Source organism: Rattus norvegicus, chromosome 12 (assembly GCF_021556685.1).
Source record: "Rattus norvegicus strain SHRSP/BbbUtx chromosome 12, alternate assembly SHRSP_T2T, whole genome shotgun sequence".
NCBI classification, from domain to species: domain Eukaryota; kingdom Metazoa; phylum Chordata; class Mammalia; order Rodentia; family Muridae; genus Rattus; species Rattus norvegicus.
In genome coordinates, this window is record NC_141545.1 from 14,700,651 (window position 1) to 14,721,084 (window position 20,434).

At 46.0% G+C, this 20,434-nt stretch overlaps 1 protein-coding gene across 3 annotated transcripts in view; it reads left to right on the top strand.

Annotated features, from left to right (window-relative positions):
• Lnx2 (ligand of numb-protein X 2) overlaps positions 1–20,434 on the top strand; it is a 64,604-nt gene that overhangs the window by 17,310 nt on the left and 26,860 nt on the right. For 2 of the 3 annotated variants that reach the window (XM_087578737.1, NM_001108329.1), the window contains 1 exon segment: positions 18,127–18,594. In XM_087578737.1, coding sequence (XP_087434863.1) covers positions 18,185–18,594 — 410 coding nt within the window. In that variant the 5' untranslated portion in view covers positions 18,127–18,184. 3 annotated transcript variants of the gene reach the window in all.

A 20,434-nucleotide genomic window follows, 5' to 3' on the forward strand; every position in this document is an offset into this window, starting at 1 on the left:
ATAACCCGTTGCTGTCTCTATTTCTTTGTCATGGGACAGATGGCACTTTATTAATTTGGACGGTCACCCACTGGGTTCTGTAATGACATTGGTTAGGTAAGGCCATATTGAGCATGGCCTTTCAGCAGTGATTCACTCTTAGTTTTAGGACACTCTCCTGCCTTGCACAGAGTATGTGGTCCTACCAAGGTGCCACAATTTTCAGGTTGACATCAAGTCCTAACCCTATCTCCCCAGAGTGTATTTAAAATTATTACCCTCAATTCTAAGAGGGCTATGTCAGAGAAGGTGTCAGTTCTTACAGTGTAGAGAAGAGGAATGAAATTTCTTAGACTGACGACAACGTCCTGCTCAATGGGTGGTTTTCAGTTTCGGTCACAGGCCTTTGAGTTATGAATGAAAGCCATAAATTTTTGGTGGTGTAAGTAGTGAGAGATAAGCAGAGAGGAAAGTTGTTCTGGTGCTAGCTCCCGAGTGACAGTACTAACATCTGACAATGTAATTTTTTAGTGGGGTGCTAACTGGAAGTCACCTGAGTTAAAAAAAAAATACCACAAAGTTTATATATAAGTACTTAAAAGTTCTGATAGGGCTGGAAAGGTGGTTAAGAGCACTGGCTCTTTTCTAGGGGACCTAGGTTCATTTCCCAGAATTCACCTGGCAGCTCACAACCATCTGTAACTCCAGTTCCAGGGTATCTGACACCCACTTCCGGACTGTACAGACACCAGGCACTCAGCAGGTGCAGAGACACACACAGGCAGACATCGACAAACGTAAAACAAACAGGCACAATTTTTAAACTTCTTACGGAGTTTTTAAAAGTTTTAACATTATGATTTCTCTTCTTGTTGTATATTCTAGCAGGCCTTATCTTTGTCCTTTATAACTGTATTCTGTTCCACCTTAATGAAATTATCAACTCAAAAGTAATCAAAATGTCTGCTGCCAGCTTACACAGTGGCTAAAGTTTAAAAGACTGACAGCATCGAATGTTGGCTAAGAATATGAGCGTAACCTTGGAAATGTAAAAGTCTCTGAGGACAGGTCTTACAGCTGCTTAGGAGACGAAGCCCTGGGACTCAGCCCTTCCACTCTGACGTATTCACCCAAAAGAAAGGAAAATATAGGTTCATGGAAGTTCTTGTTCTTAATCACCAAAAATGGAAACAATCTGGTCATGTATCTATAAGGAGTGTATTGTCATGGGGAACTCGCAAGCAGCTGGAGGGAACGCTGATTAATACATGTCAGGAATAGGTGGATCTCAAACATTTGCTGAGTGGGCATGGTGGGTGTGTGGCTTGTCCCAGGCCTCTTTGAGTTCAGGTTCAACCTGGTCTGTGTCATGAGTTCTAGGCCAACCAAGGCTACATAGTGAGATCCTGACCAAAAGAAAAAATAACGCAAAAAACTTTGCTGAATAAAAGAACTACCCAAAAGAAAGAATATTCTGTGTTCGTGCTTAGACAGTACCTTAGAATGGCCACATTCAACTATGGAGAAGACATCAGAGACTTCTAGGTTGCTGGAGAAGGTTTGGAAGCTGTGAATAGCAGGGAGCTTAAATGACAGCATGGTTGTGGGTAACTCCCTGGGTAGACACATGGAAAACCTGGGGTAGCCTGTCTCAGAGCTCCCATCAAGACACTAGACACTGACTCCTTAGCTGGCACCTGGGTAACCTGTGTCACTTTCTCTGAAGGTTCAAATCAAGGTAGCTTGCCATGTGTTGAAATTCCTCAGGATAGGCTGTTTGGGACTATTAATGGGCCCATTTGCTCATGAAGGGTTTGTTTTTTCTACGTTTTGTGTCTCTTTGCCTTGCCGATGTTTATCCTGAGCATGTGAACTTATGCCTGTCTGAGAATTGTTGAGAATTTCTCTCTCCTGCTAATTTTATTCAATTATAACCTACCTGAGAAGGTGCATTACGGGGCAGCGTTGCTCCGCTTCTCAGCATGTGCCTTTCCTTGAGCTGATCATAGTTTCCATCACAAGATCTTCTGCTATAGCCTACATCGTGTGGCTTCTCCTCAGCTGTACCACCTTCTGCTGTACCACCTTCTGCTGTAGGGTGGCTTTCTTCACTGACAGGGAAAAGGAAGAGAACTGTGGGAAGTTTCCCAATTTCAGGTACCACGAACATGGACTGAGGGATCAGATTGGCCAGGATTTGAGTCACTTTTAGCGTAACCTTTAACCTTCTAGCCCTTTCTTCATCTGTTCTGGGTTGTTGGAGAAGAAAGATAGAATATTTAAATGAAAATAAGTCGTGTGTGTGTATGTGTGTGTGTGTGTGTTTGTGTGTAACAGCACTTGGGACGTCTGTATTCTTCTCTGATGATTTTGAGCAGTGGACCACCACAGAAAAGCCCAGAATGGTCCAGTATGGTGAAGCCTGGTATTTAGAGTGGTGCTTGGGAGTGAGAAAATAGAGCTTGCTTTGGTGCCCGTTGTCCATCCCCTCACCTCCAGCCACAGCCCTCAGTTTCCATTTTTATAGCCTTCTCTCCTCTGGGCCTCTGGGAGAGTTAACATGGTGCCCTGTTTTGGAAGTAACCAGGGTCTAGCCCACTAAAGGTTCACATGCTCCTTGCTACTGAGAATGGTTCAAGTTGTCTTCACCTGCAGTCAGGAAGCCACGACTCCGGGTATTAGCAGTGTTGTGGAAGGGGCTCTGTACTCCCAGAACTACTGCAGCAGCCACCCCACACAGTCTGACCACACACACCCGCCTCAGAGGAGGGCAGGGATGTCTGAGTCAGCCACACCTGTCCCATTGGCCAGTTTTACTCAGTCTTCTGGCATATGAGACTGAGGGAGAATCACACACTTAATCATCAGGCAGTCTGCCATCCACTGCATTGCTCAAGACTCCCTCACTGCTAAAACTCTACAGTATGCCTCTGCTTCTGTGCCCGTGTGCTTAGCTCCTCTAAATGGTTAGTCTGGTGGTCAGTTTTGAATTTACTGAAAGAAGGAACGTTTCTCTACTATGCATAGTCTGTCTGTCTCTTTTTCTGCCTCTTAGAGAGGACCTAGGTTCATCCAGGCACCCATATGGTAGCTCACAACCATCCATAACCCCGATTTCAGGGTATCCAACAGGTACTCACATGATGCACATACATACATGCAGGGAAAACATTAATACGCATAAGAAAAAAATTAATAAATCTAGCCAGGTGCTGGTGGCACACACCTTTAATCCCATATGAGACAGAGGCAGGCAGATCTCTGTGAGTTTGAGGCCAGCCTGGTCTACGGAGTGAGTTCCAGGACAGCCAGGACTACACAGTGAAACCCTGTCTTAAACAAACAAATAAACAAATCCATAAAAATTTAAAATAAATATTGGATTTCAGAATCCTATCATGAAGAAATTATTAAGATAGTTCAGTATTCTTTTTACATGGTGATTACACTGTAACTGATACTTTTGGATATATTAGATTAAAGTATCGTTACATACTGTAGTGGTTACCATCTGTTTCTCTTTAATGTGGCTACTGAAAAATTTAAATTGTACGTGCCTCACATTATCTCTCTGTTGTGTCACTGACTAATTAAAGTTTCTGTACCAGACTAGTGGCTGTGAGGGCAGGGACTGATTGTTTAGCCAGAGTAACCCTATCTCTTCCCTGGTGCCTGGCCTGCAGCATATAATCAACGAATATTGGTTGAGTGAGCTGTGAAAGTTCTGGCGTTGTTAGTTCCTGTACCTGCCACATACCGCGCTAGCTAACTGATAGGGAGAAACAAGATAAAGCAGGTTTAAGAACACATTCCGTGCTGTGTGTTCTTTATCCTCATGTTTCCATGGAAACAGTACCCAAAAGATTGCCAGGATTTCTGTAGTAGTCTTCAGATGATATTTCCTTCCATTAACCAAATGCATGAAAGTTTAAAATGTTTGGATAGATATTTCTTAGGTTTGAAGTCCAAATTATAGCACTTTAGTTTGAAAAAAAAAAGGTGTTAATACTCACTTTCTCCCTTAAATTTGTGGAGAAAACTTTCTGTTAAAATAATTTTCATTGTTTTACATTTATTGGCTTATGTTAATTGTATGTAATTGGTTTTGCTATGATGTTTTGTGTGTATATTTAACATATTTTGATACTCTTCACGCCCCTTTCTTTGTCCCCGCCCACCCACACTGATTGGTCCTTTTCCTAGTCAGTTTTCCTCCTACTTGCATATCTTCTGCTTATTTGCCACCAATGGGCTCATGAAGGCTGCGTGCGTCCCTAAGCCTACTGCAGGATTACTTACAGGGACATGAACACCGCACTGATATCTGGGGCCCTGAAAGTATCTTACTGTCTCCTATCAACCACTAACTGCCCATGTGCCCTCAAAGGGGAGGAGAGGGACTTGTGATATTCCTGGAATATCGAGGGAGCCCCAACTATGTGAGGCTTGTCAAGTAAGAGGGCGGCACTCGTAGCGGGCCTGGATAGTGTTCCACTTCACTCAGCCCTTCCTCAGCTCTTACTGCTTTCTGTAGTGTCCCCGAGCCATGGAGGCTTGGGCGGAAGTCCTGTTTAGAACCACGCTTTGTCCAATCAGTGAGTTCAGTCTCCAGTCAGTGGGTTCACCGCTCAGTTAGCCATCCCTGCAGTAACAGCCACCCACTGGAGCTTCTCTGACCCAAACTGCAAGTCGCGCTGGTCAGGTTGCTTCTTGGCTCTGCAGCGTCTCACCTTTCGGGTCCACATGGCTGGTGGACACTCTCCCAGCCCTGCTGCAACCTGGTGTGAGGCTTTGACAGAAACAGCTTACGAGAGGAACCATTTTGGCTTATGGTAGAACCTCCAGTTTCATGGTCAGGAAACAGCAGTTTAGACTATGGCAGGCCCAGACTGTGACTGGGACTGTTCATGTCATGGCTGACCAGGAGGCAGAGGACACCCACCTATTAAATAGCTCGCTGGAAAGTACCGGGCTCACCAAAACCAAGCACACTGGCTGCTTCTGTTTGATGACTTTATGGCTTCTCTTTTTTCCTTTTACCACTGTTTTTTTTTTTTTTTTTTTTTTTTTTTTTTACCAAAATCCAGCTTTATTTTAAAACCAGTTGCTTGATTGATCCATTTGACTTTGACAGTGACATCTAAAGGTTTCTATCTTCCCATGAAGTCCTATCATCTTTATCCAGGTAGGTTTCACAATTAGAAAATAAATAAATAAAAAGTTCCTAGCAGATATCAGTCAATCTAGTTTGTAAATTCATCTCTGTTGAGCAGTGAGCAGATCTCTTTTCCTGTCAATTGCCTTTTGTAACCCCCCAAAAAGAAAGTTTCTGACTGACACAGAGGAGAGTTTCTTTACATTCGATTCTCAGTATCCAAGGGGCTCTGGTTACCACTGTTTGTTAGTGAACACTCTGTAAAAACACGTTGTCAGTTGACCTTTATGTAATTGAACATTTGTTAGAAACGCAAATTCAAATTGCTTTGAGAGTGCTAAGAGAGACCAGGTAGTGGTTTGTAACCATTTATGTGTATAACCTGGGGCCACTAACCTGAAAAGGCCAGGCGAGAGTCCAGATGCTGGGTGATTAAAACTCAGTGGCCGAAGAGGATGGTTCTGTCTTACATAAGGAAACATGGTCTTCACTGAGGTCTGTTTGTGCAAAGCCTAGGAAGAAAGCCCTAAGCCTGGTTAAAACCTTGCTTTGCAGACCCCTTTGTATCTGAAAAACTTCTCACCTTGAGGCAAATACAAGTGAATGCTTTTAAGAAGATTTTGGAGAAGTTGATCAAATGCTCAAAATTCGAACTTTATGTTCATCCAGCTTGATTTTGCTATCTGAATGCAGAAACAGCTGTTGGATTTTGTGGTTGTAAAAGGAGCTAGAGAGATAGCTCACTGGCTAAGAGCACTGTCCTCTTGTGGAAGACTCAGATTTAATTTCCAGCACCCACATGGTGGCACGCAGCAATTTGTAACTTCAGTGTTGTATAGTGTTCTTTTTCTGCTCTTCAATGAATACCATGTGTACTCATGATACACAGAAATACATGCAGGCAAAGCATGCATGCACATCTTAAAAGTGCATTATTTAAATACGTGATGTCAATCTTCTTCTAGCATTGTGACTTTTGTATAAATAGGAGTATGTGATTTCTTCTGAAAACTTGTCACCCAGATGCTAACAGTATAAAAGAAATAATTTGTCTGTGGGTCTGCCATCCAGTTATTTATGTAAAATATATACTCTTGTATGTATATGCAATGGTGCGTATGTGTGTATAAAACATACCATGTGCAATCTCTGTGTGTTATTTGTATAACGTGTGTGTGCTTGCGCGCACACACGTGAGTCTCGCAATCAGTGAAATCAGACTCCCTGATTTGAGTCCCATTTTCATCAGCTACAACTTTGGGATCTTAGCAAGCTGCCTACTGTTTCTTCGTTTCTTCATCTGAACAGTAAGGAAGAAGGCAACAGTGATCCCAACTTGGTGTCATCATGTGGGTTAAACCCGTAACCTCATCTCATCAGGCCTGCCACTCAGTGAGCAGTCAGTAACCGTTACCTCCCCAAGTCCGCTCCTTTGAGAACTTCCCCAGGAGGGTAGGGACCTAGTCCCATGGTGGCTGCACAGGTAGAGGTGGCGCTGCGTTCTCCCTGGTCAGGCTGCTTTGTGTGTCACACTCCTCATCGTCCTCTGCATGGGATGTGTTCTTCACTATTGTGTAAGGCAAAGGTCACTGTAGTGCACCCCAGGAGGCCTACACCAGCTTGCATCAAGGGGACACTGCACTCAAGGGGACATCCCAGAGTTGCTGTATAGTGAGCTAAGGTAGTGGATGTCTGCTGTGTCACAGGGAGGCTAAAGGATTTTTAAGCTGTTGTCAGAGGAATAGTTTTCATGACCTGTCCTCATTTTCTTCTGTGGACAGGCGTGCAGGGTCTTTCTGCTGCTTTTCTCCCCTCACTTGATGACTCTTTGTTGGAAAAGCAGATCTTTTTCTTTTTAAAAATTTATTTATTTATTATATATAAGTACACTGTAGCTGTCAGACACACCAGAAGAGGGCATCGGATCCCATTACAGATGGTCGTGAGCCACCATGTGGTTGCTGGGAATTGAACTCAGGACCTCTGGAAGAGCAGTCAGTGCTCTTAACCACTGAGCCATCTCTCCAGCCCGCAGATCTTCTTCATATGCGATAAAAACAAGAACCAGGGGGTTGGGGATTTAGCTCAGTGGTAGAGCGCTTGCCTAGCAAGCGCAAGGCCCTGGGTTCGGTCCCCAGCTCCGAAAAAAACAAAAAAAAAAAAAACAAAAAAAAAAAAACCAGGAACTAGAAAGTCCTCACTGCGACCTTGAAGGGGTTGAGCTTTCACTGCTAACAGATCTCTGTGTGGAATAGAAAGTGAAGGGTAAAGGTAGAAATGGAGAGAGCTCCTGAAGCATGCGATGAGGCCAGTGAGCCATGCTGGACAGAGCTGCACCAACGAGAAACGACTCGATTTCAAACACACGTCGAAGGCAACTTCATCACGGTTTGCTGATGAGAATGATGGGGTTGCCAACGGCAGGAGAAGAGTCGAGGGCGACTCCAGGATTTTTGGCCTACACAGCTGGAAAGGTAGAGTGCAGAGACAGAGAAGTTTGAAAGAGCAGGTTTATGGGCAGTGCTCAGGGTTGGAAGCTAAAGTTCCCACAACCACCATGAGACGCTGGCCAGACAGCTTATCAACAAGTGGATCTGGTTCAGACTGGCAACGTTCCTGACAGGAGAGTAGGTAAGGACATTTCGTCCCATGTTGGGATGTTTCCCAGTGAGCAGTCCTTAGAGGTGACGAGAAAGCCGAGGAAGAGCGACTAGAGAGAAAGTGGGAGCCTTGGAGAGACCACACGCAAGGGTTTCATGCAGAAGGAGGTAATCAGTTGTGTCAAATCTTGCAGAGGAGGCCAGTCAAATAAGATTCGGACTGGGAATTAAGCAATGGATTTAGCAACGTGGAACTCACTAGTGACCTTGACACAGAGTTTTAATGGTGAAAGCAGCAGCTCCTGGAGTAAGTTCAAGAGAGGCTCAGGAGAGGAGCCAGTTCTGTGAGAAACTGCACCGTATGGGGTAGGTAGAAATCACAGACTCTGGGAGGAAATGAGAGATAAGAGGTGACAACCTCTAACCTCCTTTGCCGCCCTCACCACCACAGCAGCTAACTGTACTTGTCCCCTCATACAAAGCCTCATTGCATATGTCTCTGTATAGTCTTAGGGGCCTCCTAGCACAGCTCCTGGTTAATGCCCCATCCCCCAGCCAACTTTCTTCAGCTTCTTCTACTGGTCACGTAAAGAAAGTTTATGTCTCGACAAGTTTGAAAGTGAAAGTATTCTTCCTTAAGGGTTACCCTCCCCACCTTCATTTCACCCCCACTATTCTGTTAGGCCTGCATGTAAGAGTCTCCCACATCTGCCTTCCCCTGCTTTTCCTCCTCAGCTCCGCTGACTTAGACCATACTGTTTTGGTTCTTGAGTTACCTACTACTCTTTCGTGAGCACCGTGCAGTTACTTCCTGTGGACAAACTAAAAACAAAACAGGCAAAACTAAAACCAACCAAACGACAAACCACCTCAAATAACCAGAATTTCTGTGACACAAATACCCTCTAGAGCAGCAGCTCTCAGCCTGTGCTTGTAACTCCTTTGGGATATTTACATTACTGTTCACAGCAGTAACAAAATTACAGTTATGAAGCAACAGCGGACATTTACAGTTGAGAGCCGCCACCACATGAAACACTATATTAAAGGATCCCAGCATGGAGAAAGTTGAGAGCCACTGCTCTAGACAGTAAGCACAATTCCAGTTCCTGTGAGCAATACGTTTTTTCCAAAATGTTCCAATTCCTGTTACTTTTGCATTGATATCTGTGAATTTTACCTTTAAAAAAAATATTTGAGCTGGAAAGACAGCTCAAAGCACTGGCTGCCTTTGCAAAGGACCCAGGTTCATGCCAGCACTCCCATGGCAACTCACAGACATTCCAACTTCCGTGACAGGGAACCCACTACCATGTTCTGGCCTGAGCCAACACAGCAAATGCATGTAGTCCATAGACACATGAGGAAAACACACACACACATAAAATAATCCCGGGCGACTGTCTAGGTGTTTGGTTTTCTTGTTTGTTTCTTTGTTTATTTTGTTTTGTTTTTAAAGTCAAAAGAATTTTAACCCAGTGCCTTTCTGACTATCGTGTCCACAGCTGCTTGCCCTTTAGGATTCCGACTCCCTTGCGAAGCGAGCGCCATGAGGCATTGAGAAAGTGACACCACATGTTTATTGTCGGCACCAGTGCTTCACCCAAATGTAAATGCCTTCTTAAACCTTTGTCACTACTAAGCCAGAAGCCTCGGGAGAGGCTGGGCTGGTTTGTTGGGAGAGGGGGCATTTGAAGCAGGTCTTACTTTTCCAGCTTTAACTGGCCTTGAACTTATAATCCTTCCCCTGCGCCTTCCCATGCTGGCACAGCTGGTGTGCACCGCCACAACAAACAGACCTCATAAATCTGTGGGAATCATAACTGAGTGGGAAGAAGAGAGGAGAGAAGGAGTGGAGACAAATATTTTGCTTTGAAGATATTTTGTTTATGAAAGTTACCTAGTAGAGCTGTCAAAAAAGTAAATTGGTGTGGTGATTTGTGAAATGCTAGCATAAAACCTGGAGATTTGAATGGGTTCTGAAAATTGGGAAATTAATGTGATTGGGTTTCTTCCAGCCACTTTGTATTTCTGGTCCGACAGCAAACATTCTATTTCCAATCATGGAGCATCAGTCGTGTATTTTAAAAGGATGTTGTGTCTGTGGCATGTCTGCATGGATGCTGAACTGTGACAGAGTGAGAATTCTCTTCCCCAGCTGTAGAGCTGCAACTCTAACTGCTCCATTTACTCACCGGAAGGCCCTCTGGTGACACAAGCAAGTCATTCAGAGTAAGCACTAGGCCTGCAGGGTCCTGACCCGAGGATCATGGCGATCACGCCTTTGAAGTCTGGCCCAAAGCTGTTTGGTCAGACGAGTCTCATCTACAGTAAGCTGTAATGGGGACAAACTGAATAGCATATGTCTGTCCTTTTAGTATCAGTGTCATCGAGTCGCTGTGCTGTCTATAGTGGGGGTAATGAAGTCTTAACCCAACTCTAATAACAGATACTGCCTCCCCCACCCCCCCTCACCCCGTGAGCCCATCCTGACAGGCTGCTTCCACCTCACGTGTTGCCTCGTGTGGCTCTGCTTGCAGAGAGGCAGCATCCTGCGATCCCACTGTGTGTGTGCTGGGGGCGAGTGGGCTCTTCTGTAGCTTTGGTACAGAAAATGTGGAAAATGGGAGGTTGACGCTGGTGAATTCTGTCACGGAAGCCCATCTGTTTATGCTACTGATCACCTGTGACACCTTTGAAATAGTTGCAGCCGCCTGCGGTTCCTACAAAGCACCCGAAGTGAGAAGTAGGGAGAAATAAAAATACTGTTTTTAAGTGATAATTTTTCTTCAAGATAGAGTTTAACTATACAGATTTGGCTGCCCTGGAACTCATTTTGTGGACCAGGCTGGCCTTGACCTCAAAAGAGATCCACCGGGGTTGGGGATTTAGCTCAGTGGTAGAGCGCTTACCTAGGAAGCGCAAGGCCCTGGGTTTGGTCCCCAGCTCCGAAAAAAAGAACCAAAAAAAAAAAAAAAAAAAAAAAAGAAGGAAGAGATCCACCAGCCTCCACCTCCCGAGTACTGGTGTAAAGGCACAGACCACTTGGCTTTCCTGCATGGCCAAGAAAATTATTTTTGTTTACATCGTAGCATCTTACTGCCTGATGGAAATACTGAAGTGTTCAGTTGTGTACCCCGCCACTCCTTAGTATGTGGCTCTTAGCTGTGAAATGGGAATTTTGAGGTCAGATGTTTAGTGACCATAGAAAAGGCACAAGAGAGAAAGCAAATCCGTCATACTGACGGGACTTATATAGTGACATGACAGTGGATGACAGGAAAGAAAAATGTGCTCTTTTTTGGGCCAAAACGAAAGGAGTGTGTGCCGAAAGCATGTTTCTAGACACATGGAGTTGTGTCTGAGTGACTCAGAGCTCTAGATTGGCAGCTCCTTTACAGGTGACGTGTGATGGGGCTGGAGAGACCTGTGTGAGCCTCCTGGTCACCAGTCTGGTGGGACAGCACGGCTGCCCAGAACTCGGTCACCCTCTGCCATCAGTGCTGCCTTAGCCCTGAGAGGCTCTATGGCAGTAAAACATCACTCCACGGTGATCTCACGCCACGCCGCCATGTCTGCGTCACAGGCAGGGGCCGAGATTTGCCGGTGTTTGAGTGGCTCTTTGGATCGATGACTGGTGTGTGGCAGGGCTGAGCTTTGAAACCTAGGGCCCTAACTCAACTCAGCACTTTTTTGATGACCTTTCCTACCTTGTGGGATTTTGAGTCAAAATTATATGAAGTAAAAATTGAGAAAAACCTTAAATAATTTGTCAGTTATCTGAACATAATTTTTAAAGGATTTCTTTTAGGAGTTAAGCGTTTGGAGGCTTTTATCTGCGCCCTTACCTTTGAGTGTCTCATAAAGCGGCATTTAAATACCTGTATATCACCTCAGCAGACAACAGCAGTAAAACCAAGGCAGTGGACACCACTGTTCCTTCCCCCACCCCACTGTATATAACGGGATACTAGGGAGGCTGCGGCTTTGTCTGAGACGTTAGGAATGCCACTGTTCAGCAGGCTGCGAGGCATGCCCTGGGAAGGAGCCATGTACTGTGGGCTTCTCCTCAGTAGCATTCTTTCCACCACAGAGACTGTGTGTGTGCGTGCGTGTGTATGTGTGTGTGTGTGTGTGTGTGTGCCTGTGTGTGTGTGTCTGTGTGTGTGTATGTATGTAATCTGTGTGTATGTCTGTGTGTATATGTGTGTGTATCTATATATGTCTGTGTGTATGTGTATATTTGTGTGTGTGTATCTGTGGGTGTATATGTCTGTGTGTATATCTGTGTATGTCTGTGTGTGTATCTGTGTGTGTGTATCTGTGTATCTGTGTATGTGTGTATCTGTGTGTGTATATGTCTGTGTGTGTATCTGTGTATGTCTGTGTGTGTGTATATGTCTGTGTGTGTATCTGTATGTCTGTGTGTGTGTGTGTCTGTGTGTGTATCTGTGTTGTGTATCTGTGTATGTGTATGTCTGTGTGTCTATGTGTGTATCTGTGTATTTCTGTGTGTATCTGTGTATCCGTGTGTGTGTATGTCTGTGTGTATGTGTGTATCTGTATTTGTGTATGTCTGTGTGTGTATGTGTGTGTATCTGCGTATCTGTGTGTGTGTGTGTGTGTGTGTGTGTGTGTGTGTGTGTGTGTGTGTTTTCTGCTTTTTAAAGACAGGCTTTAATGTACAGAAGACTATAGAGTTTGAACTTCGATCTCAAATTTGAGCTGGAAAGATAGTCCCGTGACTAAGAGCGCTTGCTACTTCTGCAGATCCAGTTCCCAGCACACTCATGGTGGCTGACAGCCATCCATAACTCCAGTTCCAGGGGGATCCAAAGCCTCTGAGCACCAGGCATATGTGTGCTCCACATGTATACATGCAGGCAAAAACCTCAGATTCATAAAATAGTAAATGCAATCCTTTTATTAAAAGAAATAATACGATAAGCCCTTCTGAATGAAATTGCTGTGGAGTGGACAGGTAAGATGGCTCAGGGGCTCCCAGATGTCAACCTGATGACTTGAGTTCAGTGCCTATCGAAAGCTGGAAGGAAAGACTGGTTCCAGAACAGAACGCTCCTGACCTCCACACGTGTGCTGTGGAACAGTGCGTGCATGCGTGTGTGTTTCCACACGTGCTTGTGCACACACACAGTAATGATGGTGGTAAATAAAATTAAAATTGTTTGAGTTGCCGTGGAGTGAGTGAGTGTGTGTGTGTGTATGTATGTATGTATGTACGTACGTATGTATGTATGACCAATACTAGTTAAAGCACAGCTGCTAGTTAAAGACAGGAAGCCAAGGCACCAGGGTAGGCTATCTAGAGTATCACACAGTGGATGTTTGAGTGTTGCGAATGAAGGAGTGCATTATGGAGTGACCTTGTGGCCCAGCTGCCATACAGTTCTGGGTTGTAATTTCACAGTGTCTAGCATTTTGTTTGTCTATCTTACTGATTTTGTAGATTATTAAATAGGGATACATCTAATGACAAGAAGCCACTTAAAAATAAGTCTAAAGTGACTTTTCAGGTACTTGAAGTGCTATTGTTGAGAGGGGACAGGAGATGAGCTGGATGCAGTGAAATAGTACAGAGGTGAGAAACCGTAAACGTGGGACCGCGGAGTCTTAGCCTTGATGCTTTCCTAGCTCTTGGTATTGTATGGTTGATTAAGAGTAGAATTTATGTGAGGCTCCCATATGACATGTTAACTGCCTTTACACAGCCAAGGATCCATGTGCTTCTTCAGGCAGGAGGAGGCCCTGGGTAGCACCGTGTTCCAGCAAGGCCTCCCCGTCATTGCTTAATTCATCATTGCTGCCCGATCCCGGAGACAGTTGCTTCATGACTTCATGACTTTGACTCAGTTTTGGAGCTCCACTTCTATCCGCCTGTTACTCTGGGCGAGGTGTGGAAGCTCCAGGGCAGATTGAACAGAATGCTCCCTCTGTGGTGAAGGCGGGCAGGGCACCTCCGGGTCATACGCTGTGAAGGACCTGCCTGCCATCTTCCATAAGTTCCTCGCTGAAGGCCAGAGCTTCACCACATGGGCCAGTCCAGACACCTAAGATCTGACCTGTAGCAGCCAGGGCTCATCCCAACATGGTGCTCTGTTCCATTTTTATTCTTTCCAAAAGAGATGGGCCCTTCTGAGAGTCAGTGGGCCGTGTCTACTCCTTTCGATGGCCGAGCAGTATTCCATGGTGCGACTGCGTCAGCTTGTGTGGCTGGTTAGCTGTTGCAGGGTCTGGGGGTCTGTCCCTTCAGCTGCCGTCCTCACGCACGGAGCCATTTCAACATTCTCATGTAGATATTTGTGGAAAGCGAGAATGTTTGGCCTCTCCGCGATGACGCACAGGCTGTAGGCGTTGTGTCCTATGGTAGTTGGGAAGTTTTTTTCTTTCATTGTTTTCTCATATACTGCTGAACTTCTAGAGTGGGTGAAGGGATTTTGAGGTCAGTTTCACAACCAGCTGACGGCCATGTGAACTGTAAGGAGAGCTGGGTGTTGGCATCACGAAGAGCCTTTTTCTAGCCTTTGAGATAAAGGAACAGCATTTGTTCTTTGTTTGTAAATTGCAGGGTCAGCTCCAGCGCTCATTACTCTGTGGAGGCACAAGCATAGTTTCCTCCTGTGCGCTTACACATTGCCGCATACTTGAAGCTCTTGGAAAATTGCTATTAGCGCATAGTGTGTGCCAAGAAGTGGAAATGGGGGAGCTCACTGCTGTTGTTTAGCAAAACCAGGCTCCTTCTAGATGGTTCTGTTTACTGCCATAGACAACTGCTGCTCCCACCCTTAATCGGAGAAGCTTCTCTTGGCAAGAACAGCCAGTGGACGCAGAAAACATGGCTGCTCAAGATGCCAAGAATAAGTGATGGTTGAGTGGTAGTCCCAAAGGGACATTACAGAAGAGCGGGGAGGAGGCTGTGAAACGCTGTCTCCTGCAGGACACAGCCAGGACAGCCATGACTTCCTGCAGTGAGCCTGCACAGGACTGGGCCTGTCCGCAGTCGGTCATACTGCCTGTTGGCTACTGAGTGATTCTGGGGGAGCCAGTGTCTTTGGTGCCCACTGATGAACCACCCGGACTCCAGTGAATAGATCCAAACACAGGTGACCCCGGTTAAACTCAGTGGGTCACAAAATGAAGCCAAAAGACAGGAATGTGGGAAGGGGACTATTAGAAATGGGGACAAGGTGAGAGGGAGACAAAAAGGGTGGGAGATACATAAGCAAACACACCATATAGAAGTAGTTAAAGTGAGGGTGTGTAAAGAGGTTTAAGAGCTGATGGGGAAGGAGAGTTAGCAGGGTTCTAGAGACGGGACTCCACAGAGGACGGTGTGCTGAGGAAGATGAGAGGGGAGGGCACGCCCAGATCTGGCCTTGTTGAGTCAAAGGGACGGCAGATGTTTCCCTCTTGGCATAATTGGTAGCACCAGGCATTGCCAGTGCTCAGTACGTTCACCATGTGTACCTGCGGAGGCCAAAAGAGGCAACCTGAGCCTTTGGGGTTCCAGATGGTTGTGAGCCATGTGGGTGGTGGGAATGGAACCTGGGTCCTCGACAAGAGCAGAAAGGCTCTTAGCTGCTTGCATTCAGTTCTTGCCAGGTATATCCTCAGTGACTTAAAAACTTCTGTTAGGCACCTCCCCAGCACCATCATGCTGGGACCAAGCTCCTGGTGCTAGGGCCACTAGGGGCCACTCAGACACATGGCTTAACCCTGAGATGTGTGTAAAGCTCCTAGAGGACTCTGGCAGAAGAGGAGGGAAAGACCTGGCCGACGGGAAAGCAATGGGGGTTGGGAAGTGGGGCCTGGCCTGCCTTCCTGCACGGAACTCACCACGAAATCCTTCTCCTGCTGAAACCACTTAGTTCACCATTCACCGTTTGGAAGTGGGGAAGAACTCGGTTTTCTTCTCTTACTAATTGTAAGTTGTTAGCGTTGAGCCAATGGCAGGCTGGCTCTGTAGTTTGGTTGTATTAATACCTAATGCTTTTGGAGCATGTAGGATGCTCACCGTTCTTTCTACAGTCCCACTGTCACCAGCCGACAGACACAGAAGAGCTTGTGTCTGGTCAGTGGCCAGCAAGGACTTGACCACCCCAGGCCCACTCTGGGTCTGTGCTCCTAGTTTAGTGCTGCAAGTTCAAATGAGCATTTATTTTATGGCAGCAAAGACATGTTTGTGGGTGGAGATAATGTAGTTGTTATTATGCTAATTTTCCTTATGAAAAGATTTTGTCATAAAATGAAAATAAAGAACTAAAGATAGAGACTTGGGGAACAGCTAAAACATAATAGCCTTAAGATAAGTGTTTTCTTAGTCATTATGTGGGAGGCCAGCATTACCAGATATTTTCCTGAGGAGAAGAAAAATTAGAATAAACACTGTCACATCAAAGGAGAGCAAAGGATATGAGAGTTCTTGCAAACGAGGCGGGAAACAAGAGGCTGCATGAATTCTGAATTAGCGCTTTGCTTCGTCTCGGGCATCCTACACTGACAGAACAACTGCCATGTTCAAAGGAAGAAGACCAGGACCCAGGAGCTACCACAGGGAGGATTTGCTGTCCGTACTAAGGGGAGGCAGTCACGGGTGCTACTGTTTTACTAGTTGTCAGTTTATCTGACATTGGGTCAAGCTGGCCTGCCGGAATCCTGCACCCAATCATGGCCATTCTCGCTAAATCCCTTAGGATTGATATCTGTTTGTATTTGCTTAAGTAGGTGTATTTGAGACATGGTCTTCCTCTGTAGTCCAGGCTGGGCTTGAACTTGCCTCAGTCAGTCTCCCAAGTGGTAAGATTATGAGCGTGCGCCACTCTGACCAATTCTTAGGTTTTTAAAATGAATACTCGACATAAAATATCAGTCACGGGGCAAACAAGATAGTTCAGCAGGTGAGGGTGCCTGTCTTTGAGCATGGAAATCCGACTTCAATCCCCAGAGTCTACTTGCTTAACGAAAACAGTCTCTCACAAGCTCCTGTGATTTTTATGTACACACAGACACACAGACACACACTCATGCACACACTAGATAAATTAATAGCAAATGCTGGCACGTGGTTTGGAGAAACCCCTACTGTTGAAGCAGGGACTCCATGTGGCACTGCCCTTTCTGTTCTGGGGAAGGGGCTTTCGGTTTTAGATTTCCCAAGTGCATTTCATACCTGAGATGTTTTGCCTGTTTGCCGTGTCCTGGCTCTGCCCTGTGGCCACTCTGCCTGTGTGACTGTGTGGTGTGCTTCTCTCCTGAGATGCCCTTATCCCACACCCACATCCCTGCTCTGGCCGATGCTTCCTGTCACAACTCAGCAGTACAGTTTTTATAGTTTTTGTTTTGCGTTGCTCCCCCCTCCCCCTTTTAAAAAATATTCCCAACCACAAAGCCAAACACAGCCACATGCCAGTTTCTCGCTCTCTCACTCTCCTGCATTCCTATCATATCCTGCCCTTGGCTTCACGTCTTAGAGTGCCCAGCACATGCAGTTTTTATGATGGGCTCTCTAATTGGCCTCTCTGCCTCTCCTGCCCCGTGTCACTCTCCAGCAAACGTCGGAGGCTCTGCCAGTATCTGTGGAAGGGAGGCAGAGAGCTGTTGCCTTTGGAGTTCAGTTCTTAACCCTTAGTGCCTTAGCAGCAAGGACAAAGGCCTTCAGGAGGCGAGCATCCCCTGGGCCTCACCTGCAGGTCATGTTAGTGAAGGCATGCATGGCTAGCTGCTCTAAGTAGTAAGTGGAAGTGGGTCTAACGGGCCAAACTAATTTATAACCTCTTTCATATGTTTAATTGAATTGTAGCATTTTTTCCTTCGGCATAAGAAGTGTTTCCAGAGTTTACAGAGACGTTATTTTAAGGTGCAGTAGAATATGTCTTTCCATTTATTTTGTATAGGGAAAGACTTCAAACCATACATGTTTTGAAATGTATTTACCCCATAATGTGGAGCAAAGTCTTCTTTTAATTGACAAACAGAATTATCCTTGACGGCATTAAGAGACACCGCCTTTATTGAGGGCTCAGCTCAAGCAGAGTGAGGAGCTGTAAGCGAGCCGATAAGGAACGCCACACTGTCTGTGCCCTGGGGGATTGATTAGCCTTGAGAGTCCCAGTGGACATGGATGTGCAGAGGGACACCAGTCGGTGGAGCAGGTGGGCTGCCCTTCCTGGTGTGGCGGTTCCTCTGGTCATAACCGTGCCTTTGCTTTGGCTCGCAAAGTCTTTGTCTGGACCTCGGCAGAGTGAACCTTTCTCACTCAACCGGGAAGTTTCTTTTATTATTTTTATTACTATTTTGTTTCTAATATACTTTCGTATTGAAAACTTGTCTGGCTTTTTATCTATCTTGATTACTTTTGTTTGCACTTGGCCTTAGGCAGACACACACCCTGCAAGTGTTGGACCCATGAGCCTCTGGGAACAGCCGATTGACCATGGGAACAACCAGTGATGAGATGGTGCCCGTGCAGCAGGCCTCCTCGGCCTCCTCCCTAGATCCCCTGTGCTTCGAGTGTGGCCAGCAGCACTGGGCGAGAGAGAACCACTTGTACAACTACCAGGGGGAGGTGGACGACGACCTCGTCTGCCACATTTGCCTCCAGCCCCTGCTTCAGCCGCTCGACACGCCCTGTGGACACACGTTCTGCCACAAGTGCCTCAGAAACTTCCTGCAGGAGAAAGACTTCTGTCCGCTGGACCGCAAGAGGCTTCATTTCAAGTTGTGTAAGAAATCTAGCATCTTGGTCCATAAGCTTCTGGACAAATTACTGGTTCTGTGTCCATTTTCTTCCGTGTGCCAAGATGTAATGCAGCGCTGTGACCTGGAGGCACATCTTAAAAACAGGTAAGCACAAGGGTGACAGAGGCACCAAGGAAGCGTATCACAGAGCAACTGTGACACATGGGCCAGGAATGGTGCCTCGGGCCTGTAATCCCAGCACAGATATGCTAAGGCAGGGGATGAGCACAGTAAATACATGAACCTATCAATTAAGGAGTGCGATAAATAAGGCGGATTGGCTCATATATAATGGTATACCTCCAAGGCATGAATACGGGAGCCCCGATAAGCAAGGACCACTCAGTAATATTCTCTTCACCATGCAGCCTAAACTCGGGTGGGTGACAGGTGATAACATTAGATTCCTTCTGCAAGGGGGCTTGGTGTCAAAGGAAAGAGGAAGGAAGGAAGGAAGGAAGGAAGGAAGGAAGGAGGAAACTAAATGCAAATATTCTTTTGTCTAGTTTATTTTCATGAGGAAGTCCAATTACACTGGAGTCAGTCCAATTATCTAAGGATGGTGAAAACCACTCAGGGTTGCACTGGCCTTTAGGAGGCAGACATCTGTGAGTTCCAGGCCACCCTGGTCTTCATAGTGAAAACCGGTTTCAAACAAAACAAACAACACAAAGAGTGGTGAAGGGTTAAACATACCCCAGAACTCTAATTCACAGTCTTGAGACCAGCAGTTCTGTTAGCCAGGAGGGGTGGAAATGACTTGGCTCATTTCAGTTACTCTCGGCTCTTGTAGATTCTGACTGAATAAGAACTAGGAATTAGAGGCATAAATGTTTAGGGGTATTTTTACCGGCCCCAGGGCTCATTGATTAAAGACACTTACCACTGAGTCAGACAACCTGAGTTCGATCCCTAGAAACCACAGGGTGGAAGGAGAGAACTGACTCCTGGAGCTTGTCTTCCGACCTCCTCATGGGCACCCTCATGCGTTTGCCCACACAGATACACTCACTCACAGAACACTCACTCACAGAACAACTCATATCTTTAGACTCACAGAAAGTGACAGAAATACATGTATTTGTTTCCAAGCATCAGTTGAAGCAACTTGTGTGGTCGTGATGCCTCTGGCCAACAGAACATTGCACATCATACTGGATTCAGATACAGCATAGGTCTAACGTAGACCAGCACATAAACTCCCAGAGCTAACGCAGACTAATCTAATCCTGTCATCTCACAGTGCATGAGGATTTAGAGCGAGTCACCGTACACCGTACACTTTGTCGTGTACCTCAGTCAGGTTACTCCGCTATGGAGTCTGTGCATGCTCTGCTGTAGGGAGCAGTCAGCCTCTCATATGCAAGTGACTGTGTGGGGGTGTTCAGTGCTAAGGTCACAGTGTTATAAAAGGATCTCACTTTATTCATTAGAAATAATTGAGAACTGAGAAACTGAGGCTCCCAGCTGGGGACCGAAAGAGAACCTCATCCTCTGTTGACACAGAGCTGAGGGTAAGGCCCTTGCTTAGCATGTACAAGGTCATGGGTTTGGTTTCCTACATGGAAGGGGAAAAGACTTGAAATGTGGAGATTCACAGAGAAACTGCTTGAGCCCAAGCTATGTTGCCTAAAGCAGAGACTAAGAGAAAGTAGGGTGTGTGCCTTTGCAAAAGCAGGGATCGTGGCTTTACATTCAGTGTCTCTGTCACCTGCGGGCAGAGTCCAAGGACCCTCCAGAGACTTGAGTGTACTAGTCTTAGTCAGGCCTAATTGTGTGTGAGTAATAGTTTGGGCCCTTCCTTCCTCCCTCCCTGCCTTCCTGCCTGTCTTTCTCATCCCTCCCTCCCTCCCTCCCTCCCTCCCTCCCTCCCTCCCTCCCTCCCTCCTTCCCTCCCTCCTTCCCTTCCTTCCTGTCTTTTTTCTCTGTAATGCATCTTTTATTT